General features: G+C 43.5%; 1 protein-coding gene across 4 annotated transcripts in view; it reads left to right on the top strand.

The window, feature by feature from the left end:
- Positions 1-5517: 5517 nt before the first annotated feature.
- The window catches only part of LOC147900382 (kinesin-like protein FLA10), a 211085-nt gene continuing 198957 nt past the window's right edge, over positions 5518-17645 (top strand). For all 4 annotated transcript variants that reach the window (XR_015541331.1, XR_015541330.1, XR_015541329.1 and 1 more), the window contains exon 1: positions 5518-5707. Coding sequence is in view for 1 of the 4 variants with exons in the window: in XM_087377302.1 (XP_087233428.1) it covers positions 5605-5707 (103 nt within the window). In the remaining 3 variants the exon portion in view is untranslated. The remainder of the gene's footprint in view (positions 5708-17645) is intronic.

The following is a 17645-nucleotide window of genomic DNA, read 5'->3' as shown; positions in this document are numbered from 1 at the left end:
GAGTGCAAGATTGCCGTCTATAAGGTCTTTGTTCTTGAGGTTGTAGTTGAACCACTTTTTGCATTGGGCATTTTCCACCGGAGGTAGTAGGTTGCACACAACCTTGTCTCATATGACTAGCTCTAAGGGACATCTGAACCATGTGATAACTTGCTCATATAAGAATTTAGCGATGGATCTTGCATTTGCCTTCACGGTGGCTCTCCCTTCTACCCACTTGGTGAAGTAATCTGTGGCCAAGATAATGTATTTGGCCTTGGTTCCTTTGGCCACCGGGCTTATAGGTCCAATAAAATCTATGCCCCATTTCTCAAAGGGCTGATCGGTTAATATTTCGATTAAGGGGCACCTTATGTGGGATTTGCACACGTTGGTCGAGGTTGTACTACTTGATAAAGTCGATTGCGTCTCTGAAGAGAGTCGGCCACCAAAGGCCAACCTAGAGCCCCTTGCGTGCTGCAACATCAGCAGCAGACAAATGCCCTCCCGAAATTCTAGAGTGGGCTTCTTCGAGCACCTCGATGTATTCGTGCTTGCACACACATCTACGCATGATGCCATCTTTGCCCATGCGGTATAGTTAGCTTGCAATTAGCTGATATGGTGTTGCGTCCTTAATGAGTTTGTGGGCTCTGTCTTTCTTAAGAGCTTGGCCTAGGGGTAAGCCATTGGCCAGGTAGCGACCGATATCGGCGGCCTGATCTCGGTATGATGTCGATAAGAAAGAGGGAAGCATCAAGGAGGTCATCTTCGACTCCCATTGAGGCTTCGCCATTTGGGATCCTCGATAGGTGGTTAGCTAAGACATGGGTCTTCCCTTTATGCACAACGATTGTGAAATCAAACTCCAAGAGGATTAGCGTCCACTTGAAAATAGCTGTACTCCCTTGGCGTTGGTAGGGGTGGTAGTTCCAAAATGAGTGTTATTTTGTTATGGTTCGTGGAGATTCCATTCCAGGACACTATGTGGCCAAGAATCACACCATCCTTAACCCAAAATTGGCACTTAAGGGGGTTCAGGGATATGTGGTACAACCAACACTTTTCTAGGACGAGTCTTAGGTATATCAAGTGATCATCCTACGTCGAGCTCACGCATATGTCATCCAAGAAGACTTCCACGAAGTCTCTCAAGTACTCCTTGAAGACAGTGATCATCGTTTGTTGGAAGGTGGCAGGCACATTAATCAACCCAAATATCATTATTCTAGCCGCATACACGCCCCACTCAGTTGCAAAGGCTGTTTTGTTTCGATTCTGTGGGGCGATGGACACTTGGTTATATCTAGAGAATCCGTCTAGGAAGCTACAAGCTTCCTTTTCGGCTACCCTTTCCAGGAAATGTTCCATGAATGGCAAGGGGTAGTGGTCACACCTAGTGATGGCGTTAACTTTTTTCAAGTCCACACATACTCGAATCTTTCCATTCTTCTTCAAGATTATCACGATGGGTGACACCTAGTCAGTATGCTCGATCTCATAGATGAATCCCACATTTATGAGTTTTTGGATTTCCTCCCTCACTATGAGTGCGTATTTGGGATTCATAGGGTAGGGACGTTGATGTACTGGCATGGCATTGTCCAGCATGGGTATCGTGTGCTACACAACTTCAGTGGGCGGCACCCCTTTCATATCGGTGTATTTCCAAGCCATATAGTCTTTGTATTCTCGTAGGAGAGCTATTAGAGTGTTCTCCTCATTGGGGGAGAGATCATCGGTGATGAATACAGGTTGGGGTCCTGCTCTTCCGGAGCCAGGTTTACCTTCTTGACCAAGGTTGGACCGTCATATCCTTGGGAGTACCCATCTTCTTGAGATCTCTTGACATGTTGGTATAAGATCGTGCGATCCTCGATCGTGTAGGCCTTGTAGTGGGATGGTACCTATCGTAGGTCTTCCTTCTCTCCACCCTCCTTTTCTATTTCTTTAGGAGGGGTGGTCTTCTTGGCCTATTGTTAAATATTATATATCCTATTATTGGATGTAGATGTAATCTCTTTTGCTCAATTTTCACTCGATGAATTGTAGTTGATTATCTGGATGGCAACACTGGGCCTCCAGTCATCATGGTGGCTTGGAATAATTTTGCCCTCATTTAGGATTTACTGCAACAAGGACTAAAATACCAGTAAAGTAGGCCTACAAATTCCTTGGTTTAGGACCAAAATAGCGCTAAAATAGCTCCAACAATCCATCTCTATGGTTGCATGGAGATACATCTAGAAAAATACAATTAAACTTCTAGAAAATGCAATTGACGATGTGGCCCTTGAGGGGTCCCCTCTAGGTATCAAGGGCCATATCGACATGCATTATACAATATCCATGATGCCACTAAACAAAAATGGCATGTTGATATGGCCCTTGCCCCTAAAGGGGACCCCTCAAGGGCCATATCGTCAATCGCATTTTCCTTGGTTGTACAAGGAAATACATTTTCCTTAGTACACAAATATATAAATCCAGTGGTTATCCTAGATGTCCTTTTGTTTGCCAGAGTGGTGGTCGTCATAGATCTCCTATAATACGTAAAAATAGGTAATGGAGCCATAACTTCGAGAACCACCGCAGTGGTCACTCCAAGCCAACCTTGTATTTTCCTAATCTGCATGGGCGCACTACCCAATGACAGGTGGCAAAGCTGTTGCAAAACGTTGGGCGATGATAGGTGGTCAGCTATGCTATGGCGGCAGAGTTCAGAATGATAGATTGCGTCTCATTATTATGCTAAGAACCAACACAGTGGTCTCTCCAAGACAACCTCAAATTTTCATGATCTGCATGGGCGCACTACCCCTAGTGACAGGTGGCAAAACTGCGACAAAAGGTTGCGTGATGACAGGTGGTTAGGCCAGAGACTACGTTGCTCGAAGGATGCAAAGATGCACGATATACTGCAGAGCTGCCGTGCATAGAACTTTGCAGTGTTTAGAATAAAGAGATTGTGTCTCATTATTATGCTAGTGCAACATCGTGACGTTGGGAAAATTTTCGATGAGAGCACGGGTCCGTGCAAAATTTAAAATCTCACCCAGGAGCGTGTCACCTCGCAGCCCAAAATGACCCAAAAATAGTTCTGCAATTGGCTATACCCAAGCAAACGTTGACCCATATAAGCACTTCTAAGTCAACTTGCTAAGTGATTGAGAGCATATTTGAAGGAGGATATGAGACATCGCTACAAGTTTCTGGATGTGGCACATAAAAAAACCACTATCTCATTTGATAGTGATTTTTAGTCTCATAGATCCTGAAGGTTCTCTAATGGATTTCAATATATATAATAGCATATCATCTCTCTTTCTCTCTCTCCATAAAAAATATACAAAATGCAGCAAGTTAAATTAAAGTGTTAGTAAATGTACTTGCTATTGTCTTGCCTATACTTTAGGAGCTCTAGGATCTCAAAGAGCGATAGGTATGGTTGAAACCTGCTTTCTTCATGTTGCTTCCTATAAAAAGTTTAAATAAAATGACCAATTTACAATAATCATCAAATTATTTTTCAAATCTAAACAAAACATTTGGAAAAAAGTATAGTTACATCCACTTAGTGTGGGCATTTGACATGTAGACATCCATCAATTGTAGCATTTTCCAATGAGTTGTTTGTTTAACTTGACATGAGAAAGACATTGTTAGTAACAATGACTCCAGTTGCAATACCAATCACAGTATGAATATGTATGTTCTCCTCTATTCTCATTATGGAGGTAGAATTTGAGGAAGGATGCAAGGAGGATAAGGAGTACTACATTGCTAGGTACGTGGCAGGGATGCATCTACTGAAGCCAACAAGGGCCATCATACTCTTTAATGGCGCCCTAGTAGAGTCTGCTTGTGGATATGAATCACTGCCATGAGCTATAAAGTCTCAATGACATGTCATAATCAATTTCTCTTGGGTAATAGGCTCCTCCATGGGCTTCTTACCCTTTCTAAAGATGGTTGTGTCCATGCTTCTCAATAGTTAGAAGTCTTGTAGCCTGAAACACTTCTTAGTCCCTCCCTTGGCTATCATCCATAATGGCTTCTAGACCATGTTGCAACCAATTAAGAAGTAGAAAAGAAATTAGCAAGCTAGTCTAGTATGGTGGTACAAATGAAGGTGTAATCCTAAATGCAACCCAAAATTTAAATCAAATGAGAAACTTACAATAATCATCATATTATATCTCAAATCTAAACAAAACATTTAGAAAAAAGTATATTTACTTCCACTTAGTGTGGGCATTGGCATGTAGACATCCATCAATTGTAGCATCTACCAAAATGAATCTGTTGTTTAAAGACATGAGAAAGAAATTGTTAGAAACAATGCCTCTAGTAGCAATACCAATCACAATATGAATATGTAAGTTCCTCTCTAACCTCATCACAGAGGTAGGATGGGGGTAGGACTTGAGTAAGGATGCAAGGAGGATTAAGGAGTACTATATTGCTGGGTAGGTGGCAGGGATGCATCTAGTGAAGTCGGCACAAGGCCCATCATACTCTTTAATTCCTCCCTAATAGAGTCTACTTGTGATGATGAATCACTGCCATGAGCTATATTGTCTCAATGACATGTCACAATTAATTTCTCTTGGGTAATATGCTCCTCCATTGGCTTCTTACCCTTTCTAGAGATGGTTGTGTCCATGCTTCTCCATAGTCAGAAGTCTTGTAGCCTCAAACACTTTCTAGTCCCTCATCCCTTGGCTATCATCCACAATGGCTTCTAGACCATATTGTTGCAACCAATTAAGAAGTAGAAAGAAATTAGCAAGCTACTCTAGTATGGTGGTACAAATGAAGGTGTAATCCTAAATGCAACCCAAAAGCCATTGAATAGATTGGTATTTGTTTCATTTTTTGGCTTGAGATCTAAATGTTTGAAGGGTCCAAAATGTACAATTAGACAATAGTAACCATATATTAAACGCTACTAGTGATTTTCCATTATCGTAAAGCTCTCATCATTTTCTTGGCTTACATAGTGGTAGTGGCTTTATTGGTTTGAGGGACACTCCCAATTTGCAAAATGTTTTTTTTTTTGGTGAGAAAAGATATAGCTTTATTACTAGGGGGAAATAGGCTAGCTCATCCAATGAGGTACAAGGCCAATTACAATGTGCGTACTAAAAAAGTAGATGTGCCTAACAGCCGTGTATCTCTTGCAACATGATTGAAGGAGAGAGAGAGAGAGAGAGAAGCATCGAGATTCAACGTCCTTGGAGTTCCACCCTATGTAGGGCCTATTTCCGATGTGCAATCCACCGTGTGCAACACAACCATATATGAAACAAATGCAAGTGAGTTTAATGTGCAAGTGGGAAATCGTTTGGGAGAGGATAATCCAATGGTGGTGAGAGAAAGTAACCGTGGTGGAAGAGGGGAAGGTGGTTTGCATGGGTGCGTTTGGGATATCAAGGAAGTGTTGTTGTAAAGGTGGCGAAGATCGTTATGATTGAGTACGCGCTCTTTCATTCATTCATTCACAGTCTCTGTCTCTTTCATCTTCGCATCGCCTTATAGATTATATATATAGGCTATGGAGATGCCCTTCAACCTGGTTATTCCTTTGCCCTAACTTGTCCTTCTTCACCAGTTTCCCCTTTCATGGTGCCTCGCCCTTCCCCTCTGCCCTCCGTCATGGCCCTCGTCGCCTTCCGCGATAAAGCTCCCGCTCCTAACGGCCTTGTCTCTCCCTCCAAGGACCGAGGTCAGGTTTCATTTCTCTGCATTTTCGACCTCTCAAGATCCTTCTAATTGTCGCGCTTGCTCCCTTACCGCGTTGTCGGACTTTCTCCAGTATTTTGCCTTGTCTGAATAGTTTCAGGACCGGCTTTGGTTGGCTTTGTCTCTGGTCGTATGCCTTTCTTTTGGAAACAAGAATCAGCTTAATGCAGCCATTTCTCTTCCAACGATTACCCAGGAAGACGATCTGGTTTACGTTCACTTTTTTGCGTCGATGGTTGCGTTCGGTTCAATTTTAGCTCGTGCAAAGTCAATCCCAGATAATGCAGAATACATATTTCATCTCTTCTTATTCGCAATTTGTGTCTTCAGGATGTTGCATTAATAAGGAATAACGCGACGTAGACCTCTCTAACCGCGGTTGTATGTACACTTGGTGCCTATTTGGAGAGAACGGTTTATTCGCTTTTAAAGCTTCGTATTCAGCGAGACAAGTATTTAATCGACACAGTTGTGTGATAACATGTCCTCTTGCTTAAATATAAATGCCAAGCTTGTAAGTATTGGTGCTCTATCGGAACATTATTGCGATCGGGAACGTGCAGAGAGAAGCACTTCAAGCCTCTGCAGGACACTCAGACAAGGTATCGCATTATCGTCTCGTTGTAAGAATTGACTAAGGGTGGAAAGGATCATTACAGAACAGTTTCAAAGTTGGTGACAGAGAGCTTTCGCATCTAACAGATGAACAGATGGTGGTTGGCCATTCGATGCCAATTGACGTTAAGCGTTTGCAGAAATGTTGTTTCTCCTGTAATACGTGCCAGGACTAATCCCCTTATAGGGCATATATCTAACTCCACTTTGGAGTCAATTTGAAGGAGTCTCAACAAATGCAGATCCATGGACAGGCGATATTCGGGGTGACAATTTTAAGAAGGAGAGGCAGGTTAAGGAATTGACATGTCACAAATGGAAATTCAAATAAGTCATTAAAGGGTAATCAAAGCTATGGGTTTGATCAATACAATAGTTATCAAAGTTATGGACTCGATGAATGCAAAAAATATATTATCATGTGACAACAGATCTCGTTTAGGCTGCGCTCTATGACACCTTAGCCTAATGAGTAACTAGTCGGGTAACGTGCAAGCATCCAAAATGGCAACTAAAGAAGCTACACTGCAAATACGAGTGGAGGCTGTTTACATGTTTGAAGTCAACATTTTGTTTGAACTTTACTGCCATCTCGTAGATCTCCCATAATCCATTTTTACTTGGCGGCAGTTCGATTCATCATCACATTCGAACCCAAGTCAGGCACTTTGTTGAAACTGTGATTTGAAGTGAGCTCTTCTAATATCCAAATCTGAGTGTCTTTTATCAGACATTCCCTACCTCTATTGTTTTGATCTCTGAACCTAGCTATGGCCATGATACACCACTAATGGATCTTTTGATAAAATTGTTCTCTCAAGTAGAGCATTATTTTCTGAGATAGAGATCAGCATCAATCATTCACCTCAACGAATTTGCACCTCCCTTTATATTCTTTAAGCTAGCAGCGAGACGAGAAACGATGCACAGATGCTGCCATTCAATGGTTCCTTGGATGGTGCTTAATGTTAAAATCTAAGAAATGATGTAAGGATGTCAAACTAGGGTACAACTAATTCCATCAAGTAGTGTGGGGTGATTGACATTACCGTAAAAGAGTGGAGGAGTAGCTTGCAGCTAACAAGAAAGATGCACAGATGCTGCCATTCAATGGTTCTTAATGGTGTTAAAGTTTATGAAATGATGTAAGGACCTCAAGCCCAGGGTAAAAGTGATCCCATCTAGCAATGTAAGGGGTGATTAACAGTGCCGTAAAAGATTGGAGGAGTATGCTTTTTAAAAATTGATGTAGGATGTTATAATGCGAGCATAATTGCGTAGGCATGGTGTCTTTTTTTCAAGTATGACAAAGAGCAAGGATGTTTGCACAAGGCTTACCTTGAATTGATGTTTGATTGGATTTTATTAAAAGTAAGCTTTATTTCATAGCACAAGGGTTCTTGGCATTGAAGTTTGATTGGATTTTATTATAAGTAAAGCTTTATTTCATAGCAAATATCAAGTGTAACGAAATGAAGAAGTAACAAAAAACAATTCTTGAGCATGCAATCAAAGGCAGCACAAGAGGAGTGACATTGAGAATAACCTCGATGTATGTGTACACATGGAGGTTGAATAGACAGTTTATGAGGGTGGTGAGTGGTATACATGTGGAATGCAAGGAGGCATGTTCTTGAATATAGCCAAAAAGTGTGCAAGACAGCCCTCGTTAGATATGAAGGATGCAATTGTTTCCTAGGAGAAATGGAGGAGGTAAACGTCTAGCTGGGGTGAATTTAAAGAACTTTTGAGAAAACTGTAGGACTCACATTGTTGGATTGATCGATTGTGGTGATTTACACATTTGCACATGCATGCATGCGCACGTGCGCGCACACACACAATTACTATATGTATAGGTAGCATACATTATTGTATCTTCTCTCTGTAACATGCAATGGTTAATGATCATGTAATCAAAGCGAGACCTTCTCGGCCCAAACCAGGCCGCTACAGCCGCTATAAAAGGGGACCCTTGCCTCCTCATTTAGCATCCCATTCCCTCAGTTTTAAGCCTTCCTCTACAGCCCTGGTGCAGCCTCTAGCCTTCTAGAACTCGCAGTTCAGCAGCATATCTTAGCAGCTCCAATTGCGATGCTAGGAAGGAGTGTATGCTGCACCATAGCCCGGGCTTAGAGTAGAGGTTTGGGGTTCTATTACAACAATTTTTCTTTTCAGTTTTCAGCTCTTCCATATCTCTTTCTCAGCTCTCTCTCTCAGCTTTCACACAGTTTTCTCAAGCTCCATATCCCTCAGTTTTCCGTCCTCCCTTCACACCTCTCACTCACCCAGCTTTGTTGTATGCCAGTGGACAGGACAAGCCTCTTCAATAGCCTTCCACAGTGGCCTACATTGACCGTATGGACAGCATTGGGCCTTGGTTGTGGCTGGTCTGTTTCTTAGGCATTCGTGGGTCAGCTTTTAGTGTTCGAGGTCATCCTCAGAGTTGCATTCTGTGCTCTCTTGAGGAGTATTTTGTATTTACAGGTTCTCCAAGTATAAAGCAAATTCTTCCCTATTTGGGCAAGGGGGCCCTTGGTGGGTACAAGGACCCAATCTGGTGTTGTCATTTCTCTAAACCTAAACTCTCTTTCTCTTCCTCTCTGTGGTGCATATGCATACACCTCGCAATAAGGTTTAAGAGTAGGAGCCCGGAAGGGCCCCCAAGGGGGCTGGCCTATGGAAAGGGGCAGGAGCAGCCGAAGTAGGAGCCCCAAAAGGCGTCCATGTGGCAGCTCTAGGCAAGTGTAAAGGAGCTGGGGAACGCACCTGTTTAGAGGCTGCCTCTACCCTCCTAGTCGGCCCATTGGGCTGAGGACTTAGGCCCCAACCAGCCAGCCAACCAGCTGACGGGCTAGCCGGCTAGGCTGAGACCTAGACCTAACTAAAACCTTAGATGGAAACACTATCCTACTGAGTTCTCTAGTGGGTACTAGTGAACATGGACTGATCTAAGGCTTGAGAGACTGCTTGTGCCTAACTGTCCCTGGACTAGGGCTCACAATGGGGTCACGGCATATGACAAAATCACCTAGATTAGGGATCTACTAGCAATTGTCGATGCAGCCAGGTGTCACCTTGCACCCAAGTGCAGGGGTACATGTGACACACATACTCTCTCTCTCTCTCTCTCACACACACACACACACTTTTTTTTGTGGGAAGAAATCTTTTATTGCTGTAAAATAATTACATTCATAGTTACTTCAAGAACGAAGTAGCTACTACTCAACTAAAGATCTCAGTATAAGCTGTATACACATCCTGATCAATCAAACGAGTCTGAAGACAATCGTAGAATGATTGTTGCAGAGAGCATTTGAAAAAAAGAAAGGATGAAAATATTGGATCACCAAAGACTCTATGATTTCTGTCCATCCATAAAGTCCATAGGGTCCAATAGCGCACCCATACAAAAAATAAATCAAAACCCTGTCTCTGTGGATGAAAACCAAACAACCAAAAAAATCTGCCAAAAGTAACAGTAGGAAATCGCTGTCGAAGCCTCTGTCTGATGAGAGCAATGAGATCAGAAGTATTTGGACAGAACCAAAAAATGTGAAGCACTGATTCAGTAGAGTGCTGGCATCTGTGACAAAAAGCTGAACCAATATGTCTGTGTGTGAGTAACTGTCCGGATGGAAAAATGCCAAGGAGAACTCGCCATAGGAAAAGCTGTTGTCGAAGAGGGACTTTGTAATGCCAAAGGAGACGCAGCCTTTTTCTCCACCACTTCATTGGACGATCCATATGCCAAACAGTATTTGCTCTATGGGAAATCCAAGGTGGAGGTAATAACACTTTATACAGTGATGACACTGTGATATGTGAGAGCTTCAAAGGACGGGCGTAAAATCCAATCCTCAAGCCGATTCTGAAGTTCCAAATGAGGTACCGGCAAGTATGGTTGGAGCATTGCTGAAATTTTATGCCATAAAGGACGATAATGAGCTCCCAAGCCATATTTGCGAGCAGCCATAGAAAAAGATAAAATTGTGCCATCATCCTGAAGTACATCCGCCACAGATGAAATGCCTTTGAAGGAGAGAAAATAAGAACGTTGGGGTTCTTGTATGGCCAAAGGAGGGTGGAATACTTTAGACCAAAAAATATTCTCTACCCTCAAAGAGTTGCCCGAGAGAGAGTCCCTGCCATGCCATTCCAAGTGGGATAGAATGTGTTTCCAATCAAGAAGCAGACGAGAGACAAAAGGGCATCCTCTGATCTTGCCTTGGATAGAGCCAAATAAAAAATCCCACTGAGTAGGCTGCCAATTCCCAAAGGCAGATGTATGAAGATTTAATAAGAGAGAGCGGATCATGAAAGCCCAAGGCTAATCTCCTTGCATAAACTGTATCATCATTTTCCCTCTGTGAGCAAGTAAATGCATTTGAATATTGAGAATGTTCAGACCCCGTGCATCTTTGGAGAACAGAGACGATGCATAGAGAGTAATCTGAGACTTTTCTTGCCATGTTTTGAACGCCAGAAAATTTCCATGATAGCTGACATAAATGAAACCAGATTTGTCTTAGTGAACATAGTGAGAGGCAGATAAAATTGTATGTATGCTATCAAAATGGATTGTGTAATTCGCAAACGAACATGTAATATTCAAGTTGCAAGCTTCCAATATTCAAGTTTTGCCCTTAACTTTACTAGCACCCAATCAGTTTGTTGTGAACGGGTGAGTCCCCAGCCTAGAGGGATGTCGAATGAATTGAGAAGCGGGGACAATTTCCCCCAGGCCACAGAAGGTTGTGCCATTCCTGTGCATGTAACGGAAACAATTTTGATTTTTGAAAATTTACCCGAAGGCCAGCAGCCAATCCATATGTGGAAAGAGCATGCATAATCATGGACAGATCAGCCCGAGTATTTTTTGGAGTAAAGAATGAATCATCAGCATATGCCTGAGCAATCATGCTATGACTGCCAAGAATCTCCAAACCGTGCAACTTGTCAGTGTCCAAGAGGTGATCCAGATATTGAAGCAGTGGATGAGTGGCTATGGCAAAAAGTAAAGCACTCAGGGGACATCCTTGCCTGACAGAACAAGCGAGAGTGCATCATGGAGAAATATCTCCTGAAAGTATGCAGGCAGCTTCACTATCTTGATATAGCCAAGTGATGACTGCATTTTTGTGCCAAAACCCAATGCCTGCATAGTCGATGAAATAAAATCCCACTGAACAGTATCAAAGGCTTTGGCAATATCAACTTGCAATAACAAAACATCCTGCTGTGTGTATTTGGCATATTCAATTCCAATGTAGGCATTAGCAATGTTATCTGTGATATGCCTACGCGGGACAAAGCCATATTGAGCAGGATGCAACCCATCATGTAAAAACCCCTTTAGCCGATCAACAATCATTTTGGTAGTGACTTTGTAGATTACGGGCATAAGAGTGATACGTCTCCAGTCTGCCAAAGACTCACAAATTTGTTTTTTGGGAAGGAGTTTAACAAGACCTCTCTTCCATGTGTCCGGCATTTTCTGATTTTGCCACGCAGCATTCACCATATATAGCAATGAATGCTTCAAAATAGGCCAATATTCTAGAAAAAACTCGACTGTTAAACCATCCCATCCTGGGGATTTCCATCTACCACATGACAGTTCCCTCTTGGTAAAGGGTTCCTCCAATTCCAAAGCTTGAGTAGGGGAAATGATAGGAATGATAGGAGAAACATGTTGCAACAGTAAATTTCGTACAAGCAAAATCTGTTGCGAGGGAGGAGCTGTAGAGCCAAATTGCTGAGAGAAATGATGCACACAAACAGAAGCAAGCTGTGACCGTGAAGTAGTCCATGATCCATCAGGCATAAGCACTCCGCAAATTTCTGTTTTGATTCTCCTCTGATGTAAACTTTTGAAAAATTCTTTGGAAGAGCAGCCTTTATCTGTAAAGGCTCTTTGTCTTGCTCTAGTCTCCCATTTTGCCAGTTTCCTGCGATCATTTAGTTTAAGACAATGTTTGGCCTGGCATAGTGTTGTTTGCTCATGCATGGACAACGAACGATGATGACTGAGTTCTGTGAGGTCTTGACAAGTGGATTTGGCCTGAGCAATGGTTTCCCTCAGAGTCTTCATGTAAGACTTGCCATAAGCTCTAATCACAACTTGCATTTTAGAAATAAAAGAATTCCAGGCACCATCAACGTGAATATGGCTGCTAGAGGAAAGACAATGAGCTGCTTCAGTAACCATTGCCTTGAAATCAGCATGTTGCAAATAACTATTGTTTATGATTAGATGTCGCCTGTGTGGCAATCTATCATCTGGCACATTATGAAAAGATAACCGCAACCATAATGGTGCATGGTTTAAATGCACAAAGGCATAGTCAATCCTCATTTTGCATGTAAAATCCCCATTTTGTTGGGGAGCGACACTATACCATCGATCCAGACGTGCCTGATAAGCGGAAAGAGCATTATATTGAAAAGTGTAGCCCGGTGACAAAGGCTGCAATTCCTTCCAAAGGTCAACAAGATCCAGATGCAAAAGTAGTTGAGACCATGCATGCCTTTCAGGAGATAACATATGGTCATGTCTGGAGGTGTTGTCTCCCTGTTGTGGAGCATTATTGAAATCCCCACATATGTAGGCATGATATCTCCATGGATATTGTTGCATGGCATCCCAAATTGCAGTTCTTTCTCTAGAGGATTGAGGTGCATAAACTGAAGCAAATTCAAACACCTCACCTCTAATAATGCATTGGAGGACAAGCCATCTGCCTTTGTTGTCATTTAAAGCAATGATTGGTTGAAGCTCATGTTTGATTAGAAGGACAACCCCTGAGAAAGAGTGCTCCCCAGCATAGAAAATATCATATCCACAGTAGTGTCTTGTCTTGCCTGCATAAATATGTTGGTTGTGTTCTTGTAATGCCACTATGTCAGGCTGAAATCTGTTGATGTACAGCGACACAGATTTCCATTTCCTAGTGTCACACATGCCCTGGACATTGAGTGTAAAACATTTGATGTGAGCAGTCATATATACAGGTATTTATAGTAATGTAACAACTATGTACAGCAGCAAAATTTATGAGATCAGCCTTGCATTTCTATCTCAGGGTCGAGGCCTCGCCCCTGAGAAGAAGTAGCTGCCTGAGAAGTAGACAGCAAAGCAGCAACCTCTTCTTCAGGGAAGAGTGTTCTGCTGGCTGTTACTGCAGCCCATGTAATCCTAATTCCTGTATTTATCTCTGGGGTATTTCCGCTAGAAGATGCACCATTCCAAGTGCGGGGGGGTGGAATTCTTTGAGCAGAAATAACTTTTCTTGGACTTTGCCAGCCATCAGTTGAAGGTTGCTGTCCTTTGGTCGAGGATTGAATAGCAGGAGGTGAATGTGAAGTGAGATTCCCATTGGGAGCCACTGGAGCTTTGCCTTTATCGTGACTCCCAGAAGGCTGTCTACTGCTTTTATTTTTGTTGGCAACTGGAGCAGGAGCATCTTTGGTAGGCATGTGAACTGGCAAAGTGGCACGAGGCATTTTATGTTGATTCATTGGACATTGTGAAGCCATGTGTCCAAAATTTTTGCACTCAAAACAGGCCCCTGCAAATAAACCCCATTTGAGTTTATAAAAAGCACTTCCCATGTTCACATTATTCACCGTGACTGAATAAGAGTCCGGTGTGGGATTATCAGTATCCCAGAGAATGCAAAATCTGTTTGAGTTGCCATTTGGCCGTGGTGGGCAGACCACTTTACCTAAAGATGCTGCAATTTTAGGCAGAAGTGAGGCCATACATTGTGGGAAGTCAACAACTTCAACCCAAACCATGCATCTGTGTCGGATTAAAGCCTGAAAATCCCTTGTGGGAGACCATGGCAAAACATGCACCATTTGCTGCCCAAAAAAAAGAGGTGAATGTTCCAAAAGCATTTGTCTGTGGATCTCATCCACCATGATAACCTCAAAAAAGCCCCTGGCTGCATAGTGTACTTTACGAATAAAAGAGCCAGCCAATGTGCGTGTCAGCCAGTTGCCTATCTTTGCAGCAGGTGGCATCCGGCCTGGAAAAAATAATATGACTGCATTCTTGGCATATTCTCTGATTGGATCCACAATTTCATCGACCTCAACAATGAGGCCAACTGAAGGAACCGAGTCTTTCCACTCTTTCCTTGTATCTGCAAAGCCTTCATGCATTACATCATATACCAGTTGAGCCTCAAGAGTATCATGTATCGGGTCATGCTGACCCTCAACCTGCTTTTGCTTCTTGCAGGGAACCGAGCGCTCCTTTTGAAACGTTTTTTCATATGAATATTCTGCCATGACTTTGTAAGAAAGGGAGCTCAGAAATGAAGCACCTGTAAAAGGGTAGTGGAAGCCAAAAAAACCAGTCCCAAAGAGAGATCCACAGGGAGCCCACAAGAGAGGAGAAGAAGAGTATAGCTTGTGAGGAGATAGCAGAAGGAAAGGTAAGATTTTGGCACAGGACTGTTAGGGAAGACACCAGAGCAAAAAGCCCCAAACCTGTACGGCAGGAAGTACCAGATTGTACGGACGATGCTGAGCTGTACGGAGGTATATACGGGCTGCATAGAGAAAAGCCTGACTGTACGGTGGTACGGACGTGGTACGGGAAGATTGGCCTGTACAGACGACGGACTAGTGTACTGAAAGACGAAGACGTACGGACGCTGTACGGCGACCGTACAGATGTACGGACGGGGCTACGCAGGTTGCCTTGCAAGGACAAAACACAAATTGACGTACACCTCATTGAGATCACACTTACACAACGCATGCAACGCACACACACCTAGGAGATTGTACAAAAGGTACGGAAGAGCAGCAGCAGATGCGGGCCTGTACGGAACAGCTGAAGCAGGCTAGGACCTGTACGGAACAGCCGTACGACCTGTACGGGTAACCGTACAAAAGTCACGACGGTGACTGGAGGGCGCCGGAAAGTCACGACGGTGACTGGAAGGCGCCGGCGGACTGTGACAAGCTCGCAGAGATGGCACGATCGTGCTCCTCAGCTCCTCTCTCCCTACCCGTTCCACACACACACACTTTTGCACTCTCTCTCTCTCTCTCTCTCACACACACACACACACACACACACACACATTTTTTGTAAGAGGCAGTATTCATTAGAAAGAATATACATTCGTAGCTGTCCCAAAATGAGACAGTTGAATGCACTTTAGGTGGATTGGTAGCTCCCCATCGTGCAAGCCCCCTATACCATCCTGCTCTTCCCTTCATCTCCTTCTTCTACCTCCCTCCCTCCCTCCCTCCTACCTCATGTTGCTACCTCTCTTAGTTGTACAAGGGCCGTACCAAGCTGAACCAGCCGTATAAGCAGCTTGTCCTCTAGCCATACAACTAGGCCTCCTTTTCGTTGTACTCTCTGGATTACCTTTCACCCAAGCTGACTGTACACACAGGGCAGGTCACTGCTTACCATCAGTTCGTACACATGGTCAGCCAGCCGTACAAAAAGGATGCCACCTAGCCGTACATTACGGTCTACATTTCGCCCAGGAAGGCCATACAGATAGGAGAGCAGCTTGGGATGCCTTCTTGTTTTTGTTCAGTGGAAGAGATGTTTGGTATGATGATGCTTTTCATACTCAGTCACAGTCACTCATGTTTTCATGGTCGAATAGGAGGGTTTAGATGCCCATGCACGGATTGATAGATTCTATGTTGATGATTGGGCTCTGGATAGAGGTGGGTCGGTATGCATTAGCACTGGGGTGTGTGCTTCAAACCATTTTCCGGTTGTTTTGATGGTTTTGGAGCCTCGTTCGAGAGGTCACTCTACCAGTATCAGGATTCCAGATGCCTTTTATGCAGAGGAGGGCCTCACGGAGGCCGTTTTGCAGATTTGGGTCTCTCACATACAGAGTGGACAGCTGTCCCCGTCACATGTGGCTGCAGCCCTCAGTGATATTAGCGACTTTTATCGCACAGTTACTCGTGCCAGGAGATGTGAGATTCTCAGGCGAGAGGTTGGTATTTGCCAACGGTCGGCAGTCCTTCAGAGGGAAGAGTAGAAACGGCTTACGGATGCTTGGATTCAGGAGCGCCTTGTGTGCTCATCAACAGATATTGTTAGATCAGAGAGTAGAATATGCCTTTCATGCTCGAGAGTCATTTTGGACTTACTGACTTAGCTTATGGACTTTTCGATCGGGGGTAGAGTCAATAAGCACTTTTTGACAGCTTATTGACTCAAATGGGGTTCTATAGACAGATCCTGATGCCGTCATGCATATTGATACAGATTTTTAAGCCTCCTTCTCACAGCAGATTCTGACACACAGGCCAGAGATGATGCTAGGGATGCTATTTGGCAGTGTATACCTGTGTTGGTGAAACAAGATATGAGAGTCTCACTTGATGCACCTTCCACCAACGTAGAGTTCAGGACTGCTGCTCTTACTGCCTTTTACAGGGCAAATGTCCAGGTTCAGATGGACTTACTCCCTCTTTTTTCATTGCTTTTTGGGATTAGATAGAAGTATCTTTGACAATATCTTCTCATTTTGGGAAGCTTTTGAGTGGGCTATGCAAAGTGGCTAGAGGCTCCCCATTCTACTCTTGGAGTTTGAGAAAGCTTATGACAGGGTAGATTGGGGCTTTTTGGAGGGCACCCTTCTTCGCTTTGGATTCACAAATACTTGGGTCAAAGGGGTCTCCTCCTTGTACAGGTCAGCCCACAGCTAGGTTCTTATTGGAGTCAGGGGAGAGAGGTTTCAGATTTCTAGATCAGTCCACCAGTGATGCGCTCTAGCTTCTTTTCTCCTTGGAGAAGCTATGAGCATGTACATTAGATCTCAAGCTGATATTTTTGGGTTGAGATTTTCCCTCAAATGAGATGGAGAGCTTTTAGACAAGAGTTGGCAGATGTCACTGCTGTTTTTTTAAATGCCATGCCACACGCACTCACTTCTTTCAGGATAGGCTTGGATGTATTCTATATTGATGTGGGGGCACATTTCAATTGGCATAAAATCTAGTGGCTTTTGGATTAGTGACGAGGACACCCCGTATTAGGGAAATGACATTGGCTTTACTTGGATTTAGACGGGTGTTCGAGTCAGGGCTTTGCGATGCCAAGTCAGTATGGGTATCTCTCCAGCACAACAATTTGCTCTCTTTGGAGTTCGGTCAAGCTTGACCTTGCCTCTAGATTTGTGATGGTCAACCAGATTTTTTTGGCCATCTCATGGTTTGTATGCTCTTGCTGGTGCCGTTCCAGGGATTGTATCACTCAGCTCAAGAGACCTGTCAGGAACTTTTTATGGAGTGGACTTGATGGC

Source organism: Dipteris shenzhenensis, chromosome 7 (genome assembly GCF_047967505.1).
Source record: "Dipteris shenzhenensis isolate YYH24624 ecotype China chromosome 7, Dip_SZ_1.0, whole genome shotgun sequence".
NCBI lineage: Eukaryota > Viridiplantae > Streptophyta > Polypodiopsida > Gleicheniales > Dipteridaceae > Dipteris > Dipteris shenzhenensis.
The sequence above is the reverse complement of the archived record's forward strand: the minus strand, read 5'-3'. Positions and strand labels throughout refer to the sequence as shown.